The sequence below is a fragment of the Panulirus ornatus genome, chromosome 64 (assembly GCF_036320965.1).
Source record: "Panulirus ornatus isolate Po-2019 chromosome 64, ASM3632096v1, whole genome shotgun sequence".
In the NCBI taxonomy this organism is placed as follows: domain Eukaryota; kingdom Metazoa; phylum Arthropoda; class Malacostraca; order Decapoda; family Palinuridae; genus Panulirus; species Panulirus ornatus.
The window spans coordinates 3625183-3644221 of record NC_092287.1 but is presented as its reverse complement, the minus strand read 5'-3'; the positions used below and the strand labels follow the sequence as shown (position 1 = coordinate 3644221).

At 46.2% G+C, this 19039-nt stretch overlaps 1 protein-coding gene across 2 annotated transcripts in view; it reads right to left on the bottom strand.

The window, feature by feature from the left end:
- LOC139746315 (uncharacterized) overlaps positions 1 to 19039 on the bottom strand; it is a 174368-nt gene that overhangs the window by 81195 nt on the left and 74134 nt on the right. Inside the window, exon 1 of one of the 2 annotated variants that reach the window (XM_071657444.1) lies at positions 8795 to 8965. The exons of the other annotated variant lie outside the window; for it this stretch is intronic. Coding sequence (XP_071513545.1) covers positions 8795 to 8819 — 25 coding nt within the window. The 5' untranslated portion in view covers positions 8820 to 8965. Of the gene's footprint in view, positions 1 to 8794; positions 8966 to 19039 lie in introns of those variants that run through there. 2 annotated transcript variants of the gene reach the window in all.

The window sequence follows — 19039 nt, the reverse complement described above, 5'->3', positions numbered from 1 at the left end:
AAGAAAATGGTATAGTTGAATGCAAAGGAAAATATAACGATTTGATATGTAATATAAATAAAAAAAAAAAATCTGATCTGAAAATTGCCTCCCATACGTTTTCTTTAAGCTTGGTTAGGCTACGTCAGATTACGTTGCATATAATAAGGGTCAAGACACATTGCAATCATACCTAACCTAGCTTAGAAAAGTCGTTCACTTACTCATTTTCTTTTTGGAAAGGGGGGTGGGGGTAGGAAAATTACGTGACAGTTGCCAACTTGCCAGTCATTCCCATCCACCACAGTTCCTGTGTGTGTGTATGACAACATCGGAGAAGTTGCCACACACGTGTATTACCACTTTTTGCATCACATACGCCAGAGACTTTATCATATCTTATCATATTGTTCATAATTCCCTGTAACGTTATCCGGTTTACATTTAATGATACTTTAAATATCTAAGAACAGGACGAGGGATCGGGACTGTAATATGCTACCCCCTATTTCAAAACTTAAGGCAGGAGTAATTTACTGTATCCGTCATGTTGGTAGTAGAGTCGAGCGGGGCCAGGCGGAGATGGTAAAAGTTTCCCGCCAGCCTGGCGTGTCGCCGGACCCCACTTGGCGAGACGGATGGCAATATACCGGAAAGTGAGAGCGACGGAGATCCAGATTTGGCTGTTGCTGGTGTGTTTTTTTTTTTGTTGTTTGTTTTTTATCTTGGCGCGTGGCGCGCACCAGACCGTGTCGACCCGGAAAGGAGTTTTACAAAATAATGCTTTAACTTACTTTTTTTTTTATTCTTAGGAGCATGACGGTACGATTCCTGAGAACGACGGTACGATCCTTCAGCAAGACGTACGACCTTAATGATGGCCTGGCCCACTGACCTTACACCATAAGGGTCAGATCAGAAGACCAGGCCATCATACCCAAGGGTCGTACCGTCTTGCAACAAGGGGGTCATGTTCCAGGGTCGTACCGTCTTGCAACAAGGGATCATGTTTCAGGGTCGTACAGTCTTACAACAAGGGGGGTCGTGTTCCAGGGTCGTACCATCTTGTTCATGGTATCGAACACGTCAGTATAACTATAAACACTTCATACTGATACATATGTACTTACCAAAGTCGTCCACACAACGCCAAGACCACCACACTATTCACATACCTGCGAAAGAAGAACCTCATGGTTTATCTAATAGATAAGCAGTATCTTTATCTATCTTATGGTTTATCTAATAGGCAAGCAGTATCTTTATCTATCTTATGGTTTATCTAATAGGTAAGCAGTATCTTTATCTATCTTATGGTTTATCTAATAGATAAGCAGCATCTTTATGTTTATCTAATAGATAAGCAGTATCTTTATCTATCTTATGGTTTATCTTATAGATAAGCAGTATCTTTATCTTTATCTAATAGATAAGCAGTATCTTTATCTATCTTATGGTTTATCTTATAGATAAGCAGTAACTATGCTATATTCAGTGTCAGACGGATCTGTGACCTTAGGATACACAGAACTGTTGACATGCGGAATCTCTTCCCTAAATTCTAAGGTCAAAGGTCAGGCCATCCTGCCCAGGGGGTCGTACCGCCGTACTTAAAGGGTTAAGGTTGGAACTGGCCAGCGTCTATGATAACAGGTCACAATCATAATTACCATACGAGATCAAAATGAATGGCCCGTCACATTCACCTCTGAAATTAATACAAAATAAACGTAATATATATATATATATATATATATATATATATATATATATATATATATATATATATATACATATATATATATATATATATATATATATATATATATATATATATATATATATATATATATATATATATATATATATATGAGATACACGAGAGAGAGAGAGAGAGAGAGAGAGAGAGAGAGAGAGAGAGAGAGAGAGAGAGAGAGAGAGAGAGGGGGGGGGGGTTCCCACGGCCGGCTAGGAGCGGGCCCATGTCCGTCCCCCTGTGAGCAACCGACCCCCTGAGGTTGTGTGTGGCCGCCAATTGCTTCTTTATACCAATAATCACCTTCTTTCAGGCCTTATCTTCAGCGCTGAGGGCTGTGTGGGACGGGCTATACATGGACGCTCCGCTGAGCCTCCTCGCCTTCTCATGTCTCAATATTGGGAGAGCCTTGAGCACGACGGTACGACCCTTGAGCACGACGGTACGACCCTTGAGCACGAAGGTAAGGCCCTTGAGCACGACGGTACGACCCTTGAGCACGACTTGTTAACGATCAGGTCAAAGAGCAGGTCATCCCATACCAAAGATCGCATCGTCGTTCCGGTAGGGGCATAAATACTCCTAATTACCATTAACCTCACATACATGACACAAAGGGCACAAATAACATCTTCGGTAACCTATTATCACAACGCACAGGGAACCAAAACAAAGAATCGATGTCGTACGCGACGAGATATACTGGTGGCCATACTCTCTAAACAGAAGCAACAGATATATATATATATATATATATATATATATATATATATATATATATATATATATATATATATATATATATATATATATATCCCAAGGAACCACTCACTCTCCAGCCGCCAAGCATTCGAGAGAGGCAGGGAAGACCAGAGTCCTACGTATAAACCCCACAAGGACAATGTCTTGCCCCGAACACCTCACACCGCGGATCACCTGGTCTCGCTTCTTGTCAAATCCCTTCAGGCAATCACACCTGACCAACGCAAGATCACCCCAGCCTCCCTGACACGTAAGGTTGTCTACATAACTCTCAAACAACTGCCTCAAATACCACCCACTAGTTCTGTCATCATCATCCCAGTGCAACACTAATGGCTGAAGATGTAGACGAACACTAATATCAAAAACAGGAAAAAGACAGCAAAGTAAAACGAGACACAAATCTCAAAAAAAAGGGGTCGTAAAAACAGAATAAATCGATAAATATCACCATAAACAGAGCAGGACGAATCAGCCAACGAATATTTATGAAGATAGTAAGTAAATAAGAAAAAGAAATGTGATAATACGACTTGGGTGCTGAGGGGTTCCTCCCACTCCTTGACATTTCCTGGGGGGGAGGTTACAACCCTCCTTCCCTGCTGGTCAGAGGTCCTGGCCACCTGGCCTTGGGACACCACCCAGACGTCCATCTATCCACAGATCCCAAGGGTAGGCGTGGAGGAGGAATCCCACAGTGGAACCCAATGAAAATCCTGTTAAGATTTCAGGTCCCACTCACAGATGCCCCCATACAGACACCCTAGAAGACCACAGCCCTAGCCAGATAACCCAGAAGACCACAGCCCTAACCAGATAACCCAGACCACAACCCTAGCCAGACTACCCTGAAGACCACAGCCTTAGCCAGATAACCCTGAAGACCACAGCCCTAGCTAGGCAACCCTGAAGACCACAACCCTAGCCAGATAACACCAGTGACCATAGCCTTAGCTAGACAACCCTGAAGACCACAGCCCTAGCCAGATAACCCTGAAGACCACAGCCCTAGCCAGATAACCCAGACCACAACCCTAGCCAGATTACCCTGAAGACCACAGCCCTAGCCAGATAACCCAGACCACAACCCTAGCCAGATAACCCTGAAGACCACAGCCCTAGCCAGATAACCCAGACCACAACCCTAGCCAGATTACCCTGAAGACCACAGCCCTAGCCAGATAACCCAGACCACAACCCTAGCCAGATCACCCTGAAGACCACAGCCCTAGCCAGATAACCCAGACCACAACCCTAGCCAGATTACCCTGAAGACCACAGCCCTAGCCAGATAACCCAGACCACAACCCTAGCCAGATTACCCTGAAGACCACAGCCCTAGCCAGATAACCCAGACCACAACCCTAGCCAGATTACCCTGAAGACCACAGCCCTAGCCAGATAACCCAGACCACAACCCTAGCCAGATTACCCTGAAGACCACAGCCTTAGCCAGATAACCCTGAAGACCATAGCCCTAGCTAGGCAACCCTGAAGACCACAACCCTAGCCAGATAACACCAGTGACCATAGCCTTAGCTAGACAACCCTGAAGACCACAGCCCTAGCCAGATAACCCTGGAGGATATAGCCCTAGCTAGGCAACCCTGAAGACCACAGCCCTAGCCAGATAACCCTGGAGGATATAGCCCTAGCTAAGGCAACCCTGAAGACCACAGCCCTAGCCAGATAACCCTGGAGGACATAGCCCTAGTTAGGCAACCCTGAAGACCACAACCCTAGCCAGATAACACCGGAGACCAAAGCCCTAGCCAGGAAGCCCTGGGGACCACAGAACCACGCGACACTGGCGACGACCCCCCCCCCCCCCCCCCCCCCCCCCCGGTTATCCATCCCTCGAAGGCCGTTCGGCGTGGTGGGTTCACGAGGACCCCCTGGCCCTTCGGGGGTTTACCCGTTAAGGGCCTGGCACCGCCGCCTTCTGAGACCCACACACCACGTCCAATGGTTCGGCCACAGAGGTCAAGGGAGGTCTGCACCCCGCCCCCCCTCACACACACACACACGAAGAAAACGTGGGATGGAGGTCATCTCAACGTCATGGGATACTGTATGTAATTCTGCGGCACGACGGTACGCCCCTTGGATATGACAGTAAAGCCCTTTGACCTGACCTTTATTTCAAGGCCGCCAGGTCTTTATGTAAAGTCCAGGCCCATCAAAACACTGGGAATCGTACCGCCACGCCCTACGATCGCTACCGTCGTGAGCAAGAACGGCACCATCCTCCTCAATGGTCGTACCGACGTGCCCAAGGGTCGTACCACCACTCCCAGGGGTCGTAACATGGCCCAAAGAGGCGTACCACCATCATGTCCAACGATCGCACCGTCGTGCCCAAGGGTCGTACCATCGTGCCCAAGGGTCGTACCATCGAGCCCAAGGGTCGTATCATCGTGCCAAAAGGGGTCACGATAATTTCCACAAAAACCTGGTTGATTACAGATAGCCAAAAGTCCGCCAACGCAGTTCTTGTCCCGAGGAAAGGAGGGAAGTAGCAACAAGGATACTTAACAGTCCCTCTCTCTCTCTCTCTCTCTCTCTCTCTCTCTCCCTCCCTCCGTCTCTCCCTGTACGTGAAGCAAAGGACATGGGTAAGGCACTCTCCCCGCGGCCAGCGGTACTGCATACCTGCATGGTGGAGGTTGTCGTGGCGGTGGTGGAAAGACAAAGAAAAAAAAAGGAGGAGGAGGAGGCAATTATGGCCACTCCCCCACCCGCCTAGCGGTTCGAGCGGGCCTTCACGCTCCTATCAGCCACGGAGGCATTTATCAACTAATATATTAACGTCGGAGCAACTTGCACATTCCTCTCCCGACCCCTCCAAAGAAACTGTCGGGGTTTCCATATACGAGACCTGGAGGTTAGGTGAAGGTTATTTACTTACGGCAACTCGCTCATAATTGTCTGAATAAACATCCAACTGGAACGAGACTATAATAATAACTCGTGGACTTTATCAAGACGCATATTATCCATTAGGCATTAAGAATTTATGAGCTTAGAAATCTGCTTAGTTAATCACGGATCTAAATGACAAAATCGACGTAGCAAGAACCTATATGATAATAGTCCAACAACAATGCAGGCAAACTATTCCAGTTCGTATCATTGCAACTGTTCATCTGATGGTTCTGAAGCCACCAAGATGACGGCTGTAATGAGCGTCTTCTAACAAGCCCGGAAAAATAAACTTAAAGCACCTAATTCAAAAACACCATCACACATTTTCACTACGCTACAGACAACGATGTTAAACCACCATCGCGAGAGAAAATGTACGACCGATACACGAAACGGAGTGACACACACGTTCGAAAATTACCGACGAACGACACGCGTAAATGTCACAAGTGCATCATCAACAGAAATCATCAGTCATAAATAATCCAAGGGGAATGTGAGACAATCAATTAAAGTAAGTGTTCTCGATGTCTTGTGTGTGTGTGTGTGTGTGTGTTTGCACCGCAAGATGTAACGGTAAATTCATCATTAGACATCTGGCTACCAAAATATTCACCACTACACAACTGGCCTCCAAATAATTCACCACTACATACCTGGCTACCAAAATATTCACCACTACACTTCTGGCCACCAAATAATTGACCACTACATAACTGGCCACCAAATAATTCACCAGTGCATAACTAGCCACAAAAACCAAATCACAACTACATAACTAGTCACAAAAACAATTCACCACTACATAACTAGCCATGGAACAAATTCACCATGACAAAAACTAGCTATTAAACAGATCGCTACCTTTATCTTATTCTAACAGCAATTCACCACTGGGGAAATCTGCCATCACAGTTCGACACCAAGCAGTTCACCACTACACACAACCTGCCTCGGGAAAACTCACAACACACACACACACATTTCAGGACTGAACAAATATGTGCCAACACACAATTTCTCGCCGCGTTCATATATCCCTCCCTCCTCTCCCACCCACCTCCCTTTTTTTTTCTTATGCATACCTTAGCCTGCCACCTGCACACCCATTTAAACCCAGGACACACACACACACACACACACACACACACACACACACACACACACATATTTGACGGTATGGAAATGATATATCGTATAATATATTTCAGTTCGATGACAATGTTTTGTGTTGCTGCACCGTACCATCAAACCCCACAATTACATCTTATATTTTTGTTCATGGGAAGAAAAGGAGATGCTTAACTGAGGTGTGGACTATGTAAAGGTAGGCTTACTATTTACTGGTGAACACTACCAACCTAGCTACCGTTTAACAAACCTAAGATAAACCTACACTTTACCCACACCAAACTTTTCATTACCCAACACTACCCTAACCTCTTCAAATTTAACCTAACCTTACCTAATCCTACCCTGGCCTAACTTATTTGGATTTAATCATGCTTAACACACCTATTCTTACTGTAACCAAGTTTATCGTAACCTAATTTTCACTTTATCACCTTAGCATAACTAAACCAACTTAAAACCTAACCTAACCTAGTATAACTCTATTAAACCTAACAAGTTTATACAAGTTATATCCGTAATCAATCTAACGGGTCCTAACTTATTCTAACCTATTCTTTATTTTAGTCAAATGTGAAAGATAGGCCAGGTAACAGCAGATAATACTAGGGTTATGAACATGTACTAGGATGAACTAGTAAGGGGTACGAATAATACTAGGATGAACATGTACTAGGGTTATGAACATGTACTAAGCACGAACTAGGAGTGGGTACGAATGACCCCTACGAGATTAAAACAAGGTAGGTAGGGAGGTACGCTAACCTGACGGTAGCCGAGAGTTAGTGACGTGCGTGTAAAACTGCGTTACGGACCACTAGCTCCAGGTGGCTCACACGTGCGGCGTCACAGCGTATCGCGTCACACCGGGGGCCGTCCCCCATCAACCCGCCACGTCCACAAACAAACCCATGATTTAGCGCCACTGTCGCTTCATCACGGAAACCGAGAATCAAACGCTTATTTCATAACTTCTCAATGACATTTACATATTCCTTTGGTTTTAAGGCAGGAGCAGGTAATATGGGGGAGGGGGGGGGTAGTAAAACAGGACCCTGGTTGTCTGAAATTATACAAAAGACGAGATTTTTAACTCCTGGCCAGACTTTTTTCATGTATGTGTAGAGGGAGCCCGCTGCTGCCCCCCATTCTGAACTCCTGCATGGGGAAATGACAACCCTCTCTCTCTCTCTCTCTCTCTCTCTCTCTCTCTCTCTCTCTCTCTCTCTCTCTCTCTCTCTCTCTCTCTCAATAACCTCCCACTATACACTGCCCTTTTGCGACCCAACTGAAAAGGAGGCAAAGCTAGGAAACAGCTCTACCCATATACTCCGCCACACAGCATCGAAATCTCTTTCCATTCTTTCCTTCGATAAATGTCTATAGACGACATCTGTGCATCATTCAAAAGGGGGTATTACAGCGAACGACTATCCTGATGAGAGGCCAGACCCTAACGAGGTGATCCGGTAAGACGAGAGGGGTCCATTTGGGCGTATGTGATGGTAGGGGGAGGAATTATCAAAGGAGGAGGACGGCAAGAATCCACTTTATACGTGCCCAGGGAGGGTGGAGGAGCCAGCTTGATCAAGGAGGAGGAGGAGGAGGGAGAGAGGAAAGGCTTAAATCACGGAGAGATGAGTCAGGTGATCTCGGAAATGAGGATGGGGTAATATGACGGCGAGACAGACTGTAACCTGCCGGATCGTGGTACATGACACGTCCACCTGTAGGAAAAGTATTGCTGTATCCCATCCAGTCGTGTGTGTGTGTGTGTGTGTGTGTGTGTGTGTGTGTGTGTGTGTGTGTGTGTATGTGTTGAATTACTGCTGTATGTACGTCGTTCGCTCCTTGTGTCATGGATGTACACACGTCTGGTGTGTGTTCGCGCGTGTGTACGTGAAATGTTTCCAGCGTGTGTGCACCCGTACAGGAATGCATGAGCGTTTCCGGCATGGGAATGCCTTGACTCCACGTACGCGAGAACCTCCTTCCAGTGTGCACACTCCGTCGAGGTAGTACGTGACTACACGAGCGGTGTACACGTCCATTATAATCGCCCCCCGTATAACCCCGACACGACGTGGGCTCACGACCTAGCCAGAGGGAGGGAGGGAGGGAGGAAGGGAGGGTGTGTGTGTGCTTCGTCTCCCCCTGAGGGAGCAACACCAGAAGCCAAGCCAACACCTCCACCATCACCACGCCTCCTCCTCCTTCTCTAATCTCGGGGGAACACCTTACCTCCACGTTGAGTCCTCCAACCCATGCTTTCCAGGGCATCCACGAAGCGCCGAAGCCTCCCGACCTTCCTCCAGAGGGCACGATGATGCTTCCAGACGTTCCCGGGGACTCCGGAGGGAGAGGCCTGAGACACCAGGCGGGACACAGAGGCGGTCCAGGTTCGGCGTCACAGGGGAAGGTCGATACTTAATTGTTTACGGGTCCCACACGGGCAGCCGACTCCCTCTGCCCACACTGCCTCCCCCGACCGCCGCCAGAGGGCCGCAAGGAAACCTATCCATTTCACGATTATCATCATCATTTCCCATCCTTCACGACAACATTTCCCGACGCGATGAATTGGAATCATCATCACCACACCAAGGTCATCATATCCATAAATTTCACGGATTGATCAACGATAATTTAGACGATATATTTAGAAAAAAAAAGAATAAATAAACACACGAGTTGGCATCAACGCTCGGCTGCCCAGGTCTTCACAGGTCAAGACGAGTGTGAGAAAATGAGGCAGGGGTAGGAGCAGCCGCCTCCCAGTTCCACTTACAGGTCAGGGACGGGTGCCCCCACTGCTGGAGTACTGTCAGGGGTCACGGATTAAAAGTACCGAGCTATCAGGAAGCTCCGTGACCGGCGAAGAAGTTGACCAAAGAAACCTTGTGGTTCCAACTTAAATCTGTACATTTTCTCTAACAATAGTTCGGATATAAAGAAAATGTGAGGAGGGGATGAATAAGAGAGCTGACACTTCGGAAGTGGAGGGAATGTGGAAAATGGGAACACCAAGAAGGAAGTGGAAGGATGGAATTAAAGATCTTTTTTGAGTGTGCGGGTCCTGAACATGCAAGAGGGTACGAGGCGTGCAAGGGATAGAACGAAGTGGAACGATGTGGTCTGGTTTCGATGCATTATACATGACACTTATAGAGAGAATGTAAGCGAATGACACCATTTCTTCGTCTGTTCCCGGCGCTATCTCGCTAACGCGGGAAATAACAAACATTATAAATAATAATAATAATAATAATAATAATAATAATAATAATAATAATAATAATGATTCATAACCAATATTTATCATTACACCACCAAAATAATGCTTCCGACATATTCCTTTTTAACTAATTTCCATGCACCTCTTCTTTCATTTATCCCCTCTGAACTATTTCTTCTTGCCCTCTCTTACCCAAATAAATATTTACTAACCCTTTCTTTCCCCTACCAGAGAGGTCACGCCTCAATGAAGACACACACACACACACACACACACACACACACACACAGCGTCGACAGTTTTTGACGCAAATAATATACAACTGAAAGCAACTCTAGGAAGCACGCCAACCATTAACAAAATCCTATAATACAGTCCAGTCATACACACCGCCCCCTGAGCGCCCATCTTAATCCTCAACCCAGGGTCGAAAGATTCCAATCAGAAATTTTGACTAAGTGACACGCGAGCCGACGCGGAGGCAGCCATCCAACTGATAGTTGAAGAAAATGGATGGAAACAAAATACAGATTCAGGAATAACTCCTTTATATTCACTATAGACGAGGAGCACGTCACTCAGATTATATAATATAGGTTTACGACAAAAGAAGATAATGCCACAGACAATTGGTCCTAATCACATTTGGACACGGGAACCCGGTCCTCATCACATGTTGATATATAAAAAGCTTAACCACACGTGGACACAGAAAACGAGCTTAGTTCCACAGATGGAGACAGAAAACTAATCTTTCTCAAACCTGGACAACGAGAAACAGCCTAATCGCACACTGATACAGAAAACGACCCTAATCACACCCAAACACAGAAAACTACCCCAATCCAAATCACTCACAAACACAGAAGCTGATCCTAACCACAAGTGGACAGAGAAAATTATTGTAATAAACATACAGAAAACGGAAAATAGCACAGGAATAACTAATCTATTTTTGCCATACGAGAGGCAAGAATAATCTATTTACGGCTGGGGGTGCTTGGGTATTTGCATATCAGGATCTCAGGACCATTTACCACCCCAGGTGAACCCCATGGGGCCAGTCAGTCCCCTAACGACCCCCTGGTCAATGTTTACGAGTCAAAAGCCGGAAAATATTGAAAATAGAAAATAATTAATGTCGTACGACCCCAAGTGTGACTGCCTGACCTTTGACCATGCAATGAATCACAAGACAAGGGCAAACATGATAATCACCATCATAATCATTTCGTAATTTCGTATAACCATCTTTCTTTATAACCTCGTAACGACTCTTATTGGCCGAGTGTGTGAATACTCTTTGCCCATTGGCTGGAAATCATAGTAGTAGATAATAGTACAGCCAATGACATCTAGAGAGCCAAAAACTACTTATCTACAAAGGATGAAATCATTATCAACTTCTGGTAATTTTCTAGGTGAACTGTCTTATATTGATCTATATATGTAATCTTATGATTCTATAATGTAACCGTATATTACACAAAATGCAGGAAAAGCGGATACAAAATATACTTCTTGTAATTGTGGCTTTGTAACCCCATAAAGGGCAACTCGCGACCTTGACCTCTGACCCCAAATTGAAAACTTATTCGACTATTAAACTTTAAGCAATGGCTGTGTTCCATCCTAAGAGACAATAGCCCAAAAGTACTGTTGTCTAATATAAGCCAAGAAAATGATATAAAGAATAATTCACGACACCTAGCATGGAATATATTTCAATCATTCTGCGACACTATCCAGCATATGGTCTACAAGTAATAGTTACCCCACCTAAAAATTACATTTTCTTTCATTTACTATAAGATAAAGAAAACGGAACTTCTTCCTTGAAGGGATAACTATCATAAATCATACTCTCGTTTTCCATACATATATATATTTCTTGATATATATCTTATATGCTATGTTTAAAGAAATTCATTTACGCACGTAGATGAACCCATCAAAGGAAGAATGGTATGCAAGCAGATAATATACATGCGCTAAATAGACCTGCTTTCCCTAATATGCACGCCAATCCCAATTTACTGCGTACAAAAATTTCCAAATTAGTTAATCACTTAGAGATAAGAATACCTGATGAATAAAAGGATATAAAAGATCGGAAAGGAAGATATAGTCAAGTGTGACACAGGCGGGGTCTCATGCCACTGGAGGCTATGTTAACCCGTAATCTATTTAAAAAGCCAAAACTTCCTTCATATACGAAAGGAAGTAAAGATGGTGATGAGCTGAGATAGCAGCAGGAAATAACGGTAGGGGAGAGAGAGAGAGAGAGAGAGAGAGAGAGAGAGAGAGAGAGAGAGAGAGAGAGAGAGAGAGAGAGGGATGTCGTTCGTGGGAAACGAAGTGGAGATGAAGACTCCCTGCCGTCGTGGGGTGGGGTAGGGTTGGGGAGGGGGTTGTCGTTTCGTAATATCCAACGATCCGTTTTCTGTCGAATCGCATGGTCTAGGTAGAGGGGGTAGGGGGATTGGATATCAAGGAGGATCAGCAGGCTACCATGACGGCAGTTAAGTGTGAATGGTAGTTCGTGGTTACTGATAATGGCGGTATTGGTCGCTGCTTGTGGTGGTGCAGGAGTGGCTGCTGCAGATAAAATATGTACGCGCTTGCGCGTGCATTCGTTGCAAAAAAAAACCACACACACACACACACACACCCTGCAATCACACGGGACGGGTTTTGATTTTATCTAACTGGGTTACTCTCTCTCTCTCTCTCTCTGTCTCTCTGTCTGTCTGTCTCTCTCTCTCTCTCTCTCTCTCCCAAGGGCTAGAGAGAGAGGGTGGGATGGCCTGGCGGGGGGGGAGGCAAGTTCCGCTGAGCCTACCGGCGCGCAGGCGCACACGCGCGCAGTTGTCGTTGCCTCGTCTGGCGTGTAATTAGCGACATCTTGTAATCAGAACGCGGGAGATAATGGGGGCCGGTGATTACCGTCATGCTGAAGGGACAGACGCGTAACTGTCACGCTTCCTGACCTCAGTGGCTAGGCATGCCCGAGGTATGATGACGTGGCCCCCCTTTGACCTCGCTCGTAAAGGTCAGGTCATACGTTCGTGTTCAAACGAGCTGGCTCGTTCAATGTGACCCATCATTCGTGTAGGTAGTAGAGGTCAGGTCAGGATGGCGAACACTCGTAACGATCATTGGGATGACCAAGGTCACAGCAGAAGAGAAAGAGGTCGTTCGATGATTTCATGTGCACTGAGCCATAGTTAGGCAGGCCCTGGCTGGCTACAGGTGGATGACCATGATGGTTAGGCTACACTGTAGTGATGATAAACATGACATTTTCCTCTATTTTCTTGTTTTTTTCCCTCTACAATGATGGGTTTCCACCTCTATAGGTAATTCATATACATCCATAATTGGTCATGGGAAATAATGAGGCGCAACCTCCCAACCCGCGCTGTGACCTCAAGCAGGTGGAGTCCGGTAACACCCCCAAACAGTGCACCATACCTACGACCACAAAGACAAAAGGCTTGCCTGCCAGGCGTCTTCACATGGCACACCTCTGAGGTAACACCTAACATATAACCCCCCACCCCACACACACACACACACACTCACACACACACCCCACGCTCCCCTCCCCCCTAACACATAACCCCCCACCCCCACACACACACACCCACACACACACCCCACGCTCCCCTCCCCCCTAACACATAACCCCCCACCCCACACACTCCCACACCCACACACACACCCCACGCTCCCCTCCCCCCTAACACATAACCCCCCACCCCCACACACTCCCACACCCACACACACACCCCACGCTCCCCTCCCCCCTAACACATAACCCCCCACCCCACACACTCCCACACTCACACACACACCCCACGCTCCCCTCCCCCCTAACACATAACCCCCCCCCACACACACTCCCACACCCACACACACACCCCACGCTCCCCTCCCCCCTAACACATAACCCCCCCACCCCACACACTCCCACACCCACACACACACCCCACGCTCCCCTCCCCCACTCCAAGCCACGCCACTTCAACCCTCGTCAAAAGTTGTTTTCTCTAAACAAACTTTTATCGTTATGGCTCAAGCTGATGGTCCCTTTAGATAAGGGAGAGAGAGAGAGAGAGAGAGAGAGAGAGAGAGAGAGAGAGATGGGGGGGGGGGGGACGCATGGGGAGAAAGGAGGGAATCTATTTACAGATTCATGCCTGTTTATCTATATGTCTATGAAAGGCACGATTTCCGAGACAGCTATTAACGGTATATCTATCTATCTACTTAATCTATCTATCTATCTATCTATCTAATCTATATATATATATATATATATATATATATATATATATATATATATATATATATATATATATATATACACATAGCAGTCTCAGCTGGATGCTACGACCTGGCTTCAGTGGGTTGAGACAAAGTGAGTTCGTTCATTCTTTTCGTAAAAGGGGATCAGTGTGAGGCCAGCCCTTCCATCAATCCCTTAAGGGTCCCTGATTCCCTTTAAGGGGTTCACTAAGGGGAAGTTCACATATCAAATATCTCTCCCCCCCCCAAAAAAAAAACTCCCATTTCTTCACCCCCTTTCCCCATCCCCTACTTTACCCCTTAGATATTGCCTTTCCTTGAACAAACCCATTTCCCCGTCATAGCCATCCCTATTACCTTATAACCTATTTCTTCTATCCCATTTATCTTAGAAAACGTAAAACTATCGTTGTACGGCATAGAAAAAAAAAAGAAAACTGGATATCTTATCGGGACTTCCTGATGAGGAGCAGGAACCAGAGCCAATCACAGCCCCGCGAGAGCAGGAACCAGAGCCAATCACAGCCCCGCGAGAGCAGGAACCAGAGCCAATCACAGCCCCGCGAGAGCAGGAACCAGAGCCAATCACAGCCCCGCGAGAGCAGGAACCAGAGCCAATCACAGCCCCGCGAGAGCAGTAACCAGAGCCAATCACAGCCCCGCGAGAGCAGGAACCAGAGCCAATCACAGCCCCGCGAGAGCAGGAACCAGAGCCAATCACAGCCCAGCGGTCATGACGGATCCATATTCGACGGTTAAATCCGTTACCATTCAAAAAGCCAGAAGGGGGGGTGGTGACGTCACATCCGGCGCCCCGCGTGGGTCGGGGCCGGAGGCGGATGACGGAGATAAGAGCGGCTCGAGAGAGAGATATGGGAGGGGGGGGGTAAAGGGGGGGTGGGTGGGGGTAAAGGGGGGGGGTGGGGAAGAGACATTTGACAGACGTAACGGAAATGAGAGAGAGAGAGAGAGAGAGAGAGAGAGAGAGAGAGAGAGAGAGAGAGAGAGAGAGAGAGAGAGAGAGAGAGAGAGAGAGTTTCACGTCCGTACAGTCCACCGTAAACCCCATGTACAGTCCCATGTAACCCCACGTATAGTTTCCCCTGTACTCCACGTACACTCTCTCCTGTACCCCCGTATACTCTCCCCTGTACCCCACGTACACTCTCCCCTGTACCCCCACGTACACTCTCCCCTCTTGTACCCCCACGTACACTCTCCCCTCTTGTACCCCCCGTACACTCCCCCCTATACCCAACGTACACTCTCCCCTCTTGTACCCCCACGTACACTCCAGTGTACCCCCCTTGGCCCGAGTGACCTCACCACGATAACAGTGAGGGCCATTGACCTGACAGCCAGGCGTGGACGAGCACTCAACACTCGCCTGTTTGGTGCGCATGCGCGTGGGGGGGGGGGGTTGGTTTACCAGGGGGAGGAGGGTGTCAGTCAATGGGCAAACGTGGGCTTTAAAAAAAAAAAGTGGGATCAGTGCGCATGCGCAACCACCAGGCAGGGGTCCAGTGTGTACGCATGTGCGATGGTTTGTTTACATTCTGCGGGAGGGGGGGGGGGGGGGTCCCCGGCCTCACGAAGGACGCCGGCGTTCATCCTGGGGTTCGAATGTTCTATGATCACAGAACTACCCTATTACACCTAACTGTCGACCGATAAGTTGAAAAAAGGTCAAATCACACTGATCTCTGGCTATTTTACTGTACAGGTAGGAGTGAACTACCGTGTGTTGTTAGGGCTGGCTATACACACCTGAGTCTGACCCCACCATCATGTTCTATATTCAGTGGGAGACTATTCGAGATTAAAATCTTTTATAATGTTCTATATTCAGTGGGAGACTATCAACACGAGATTAAAAATTATCATGTAAAGTTAACGAGAGGCGATATCTATGTGACTAGACCCTTAAAGTCTTAAATTTAAAGACCAGGGGCCGTATGCAGAAAACTTCTTAGAATGCTTAAGTATGCTTAACCCTAAAGAGTTTTACTTAACTATAAGAATGTGTTTTGGAGAGTCGGTCTTGTTTACGGTCTAAATCCTTAGGTATTGGCCCAGTCTGAGGTCCAGAACCTTACATTAATCGCTGGCGATTTATACAGGTCATCACCTTAAGCGCTGGCGATTCATATACGGGTCAGCCCCTTAAGCGCTTGCGATTTATACACAGGTCAGCCCCTTAAGCGCTGGCGATTAATATGAGTCAATTCCTTAAAAAGCCGAGGCCTGGCGATGGTCAGCGATGAGACTCCGTCAAGTTTTAGATTATGAGAATATGGTGGGGGGGGGGAGTCCCCTACCAGTCCTGCCCACGCCCCTGGGACGGTCGCACCCGCCTGCTGCACGACCCGTAGAAGGCGCTGCAGGAGGACCGGTCAGGAGGAGTGAGGAGCAGGAGGCGTGGAGGCTCCTCCTCCCCTCCTACCTCACGTGGGAGGCGCGAGGGAAGGGGTTTGGGGGGGAGGGAGGGAAGGGGGGCCCCGCAGGATGACGTCACGCCTCCTACAGGTGTTGGGGACGTGTGGTGAGCTCCGGCCTGGGCGTCCTTGATGGACATATGGTGCCCCACCACCAACAACAACATCACCAGCCATATGCTGTTCTTGCTCCTCCACCAGCACGCCATCTGTCTCCAACACGTCCTGTTATCTCCAACACCGCCGTCCATATGTCTTTCACTCCTCCACCAGCACACCATCTGTCTCCAACACGTCCTGTTATCTCCAACACTACCGTCCATATATCTTTTACTCCTCCACCAGCACGCCATCTGTCTCCAACACGTCTTGCTATCTCCAACACCACCGTCCATATGTCTTTTACTCCTCCACCAGCACACCATCCCCAACACCTCATATTTCTCCAACACCACCAGCCAAATGTACTTTTCTCCTCCACCACCACCACCACGAGTCACCCTTCACCTCCAACACTTGTCTTCTCCCCATCTCCAACACCATCACCTACACGTCTCCAACACAACCCCGGGTCTGGCTCGCGTCCTTAACTAACACGTACAATAAGCAAGATTCGACCAAATCATAAAATAATAAAACTCTACTTCAATAACTCAATATACTTCAAAGTTTAAAAGATATACATACATTCAACTCTCAATATTACACACGGGAAATTTTACCTGTACAAAATCTTAAAAACTTTAAACAAAATATAATCCCATTCACAATTCGATTACTTAGTTACATTTCTTTGTAAAATAATTCTAACGTGTTATACTGAGTAATTATAATTCTGTATGTAATTAGGTAACAGTAAATTTAACATAAGATTCATAACTTACACGAAATAGAAAGAGTAACGACAAAATATACAAAATTACTCCCTTTAATGCCAACAAACAAAAAAAAAGAATTACAAAAATTTCCAACTATCATGTTCTTATTAACAACAACAACAACAACAACAACAATAATAACATCAATAATAATAATAATAATAATAATAATAATAATAATAATAATAATAATAATAATAATAATATTCGGGGCAGATCCACAATGGGTCCAGACCCCATGTGCGCTCGCCTCCCCTTACCCTTACCCCCCCAGACAGGAGACGCCCCCAGAGAACCCCCCCACCACCAGGGGGGCGTGGACAAGCACATCCGGGCTCTCCCACTTCCTTCTCTTCTTTCAGTCTAAGTTCCTTTTATTTCTTTGTTTTGTTCTTTTAAAGTGATTTGTCGCATTGTCTTCCAATTTTCTACTATAATGCAGGTATTGTGAGGGTTCATAATGACACACACACACACACACACACACACACACACACACACACACACACACACAAGCGTAAGGAACCACACGAGAAGAGCCAGGAGGATAATTCTGATGGTGCGAAAAGCGGTTACCGTAGCTGACCGCCATGAGTCGCACACGAGACTGTCCGGGTTCGAATCCCGAGGGCGGCAGCTGGCCCTGAATCCAATCCCAGATGTTCTATCCTCGCGGCTGGTCGATACATGAGTACCTAGCCAAGGGTGGGAATGTTCGAAATACGGCACCCCCTCTCCCCCTTCCACAGGTGTATAACTCTCTCTCTCTCTCTCTCTCTCTCTCTCTCTCTCTCTCTCTCTCTCTCTCTCTCTCTCTCTCTCTCTCTCTCTCTCTCTATCTATCTATCTATCTATCTATCTCTCTCTTGCTCACAATCTTACAGGGACTCTTCGCCGTATTTAACACATTTAACATTTCTCCTGACTGAGCACCAATTCATATATATATATATATATATATATATATATATATATATATATATATATATATATATATTCGTCCTGTCTTATCAATCTATCCTCTCTTATCAAGTTGATCCAGCAATCCTCGTTGCCCCCTCTTCCCATCTTTTATCAAACCTCTCCGTGTGTCACCATCTTTCTCATGTTGCTTCTCTTCCTTCCCTTAGTGTCTCCCTCTGTTCTCACACTTCTGCTGTTCATCGCCTTGATTCAAATTTATCTGTCTCTAAGTCTTATCAACTAATTAACTTTACTATTTGCCCGATCTCATATATATATATATATATATATATATATATATATATATATATATATATATATATATATATATATATATATATATATATATATATATATATATTATCAATTTATAACACCTGTGTGAAGCAAAATGAGCTGGCAAAGGAAACAAGTTTGATGTCAGCATAAGTAGACATAGCTTTAAAATAAACTCACAATACGAGATTTTCACTAATTACTGGACTAACATACAACCAAATAAATGTACCATAAACATAACAGCTGCCTCAGAATACATAAGGGAAGATGAGAGTTACAGACTGTAAGTCTACGAATGATTTCGTGTGTGCTTGTGTGTTTGGTAAGTGTGTTTGTGTTTGGTAGTGTGTTTGTGTGTGTGTGTGTGTGTGTGTGTGTGTGTGTG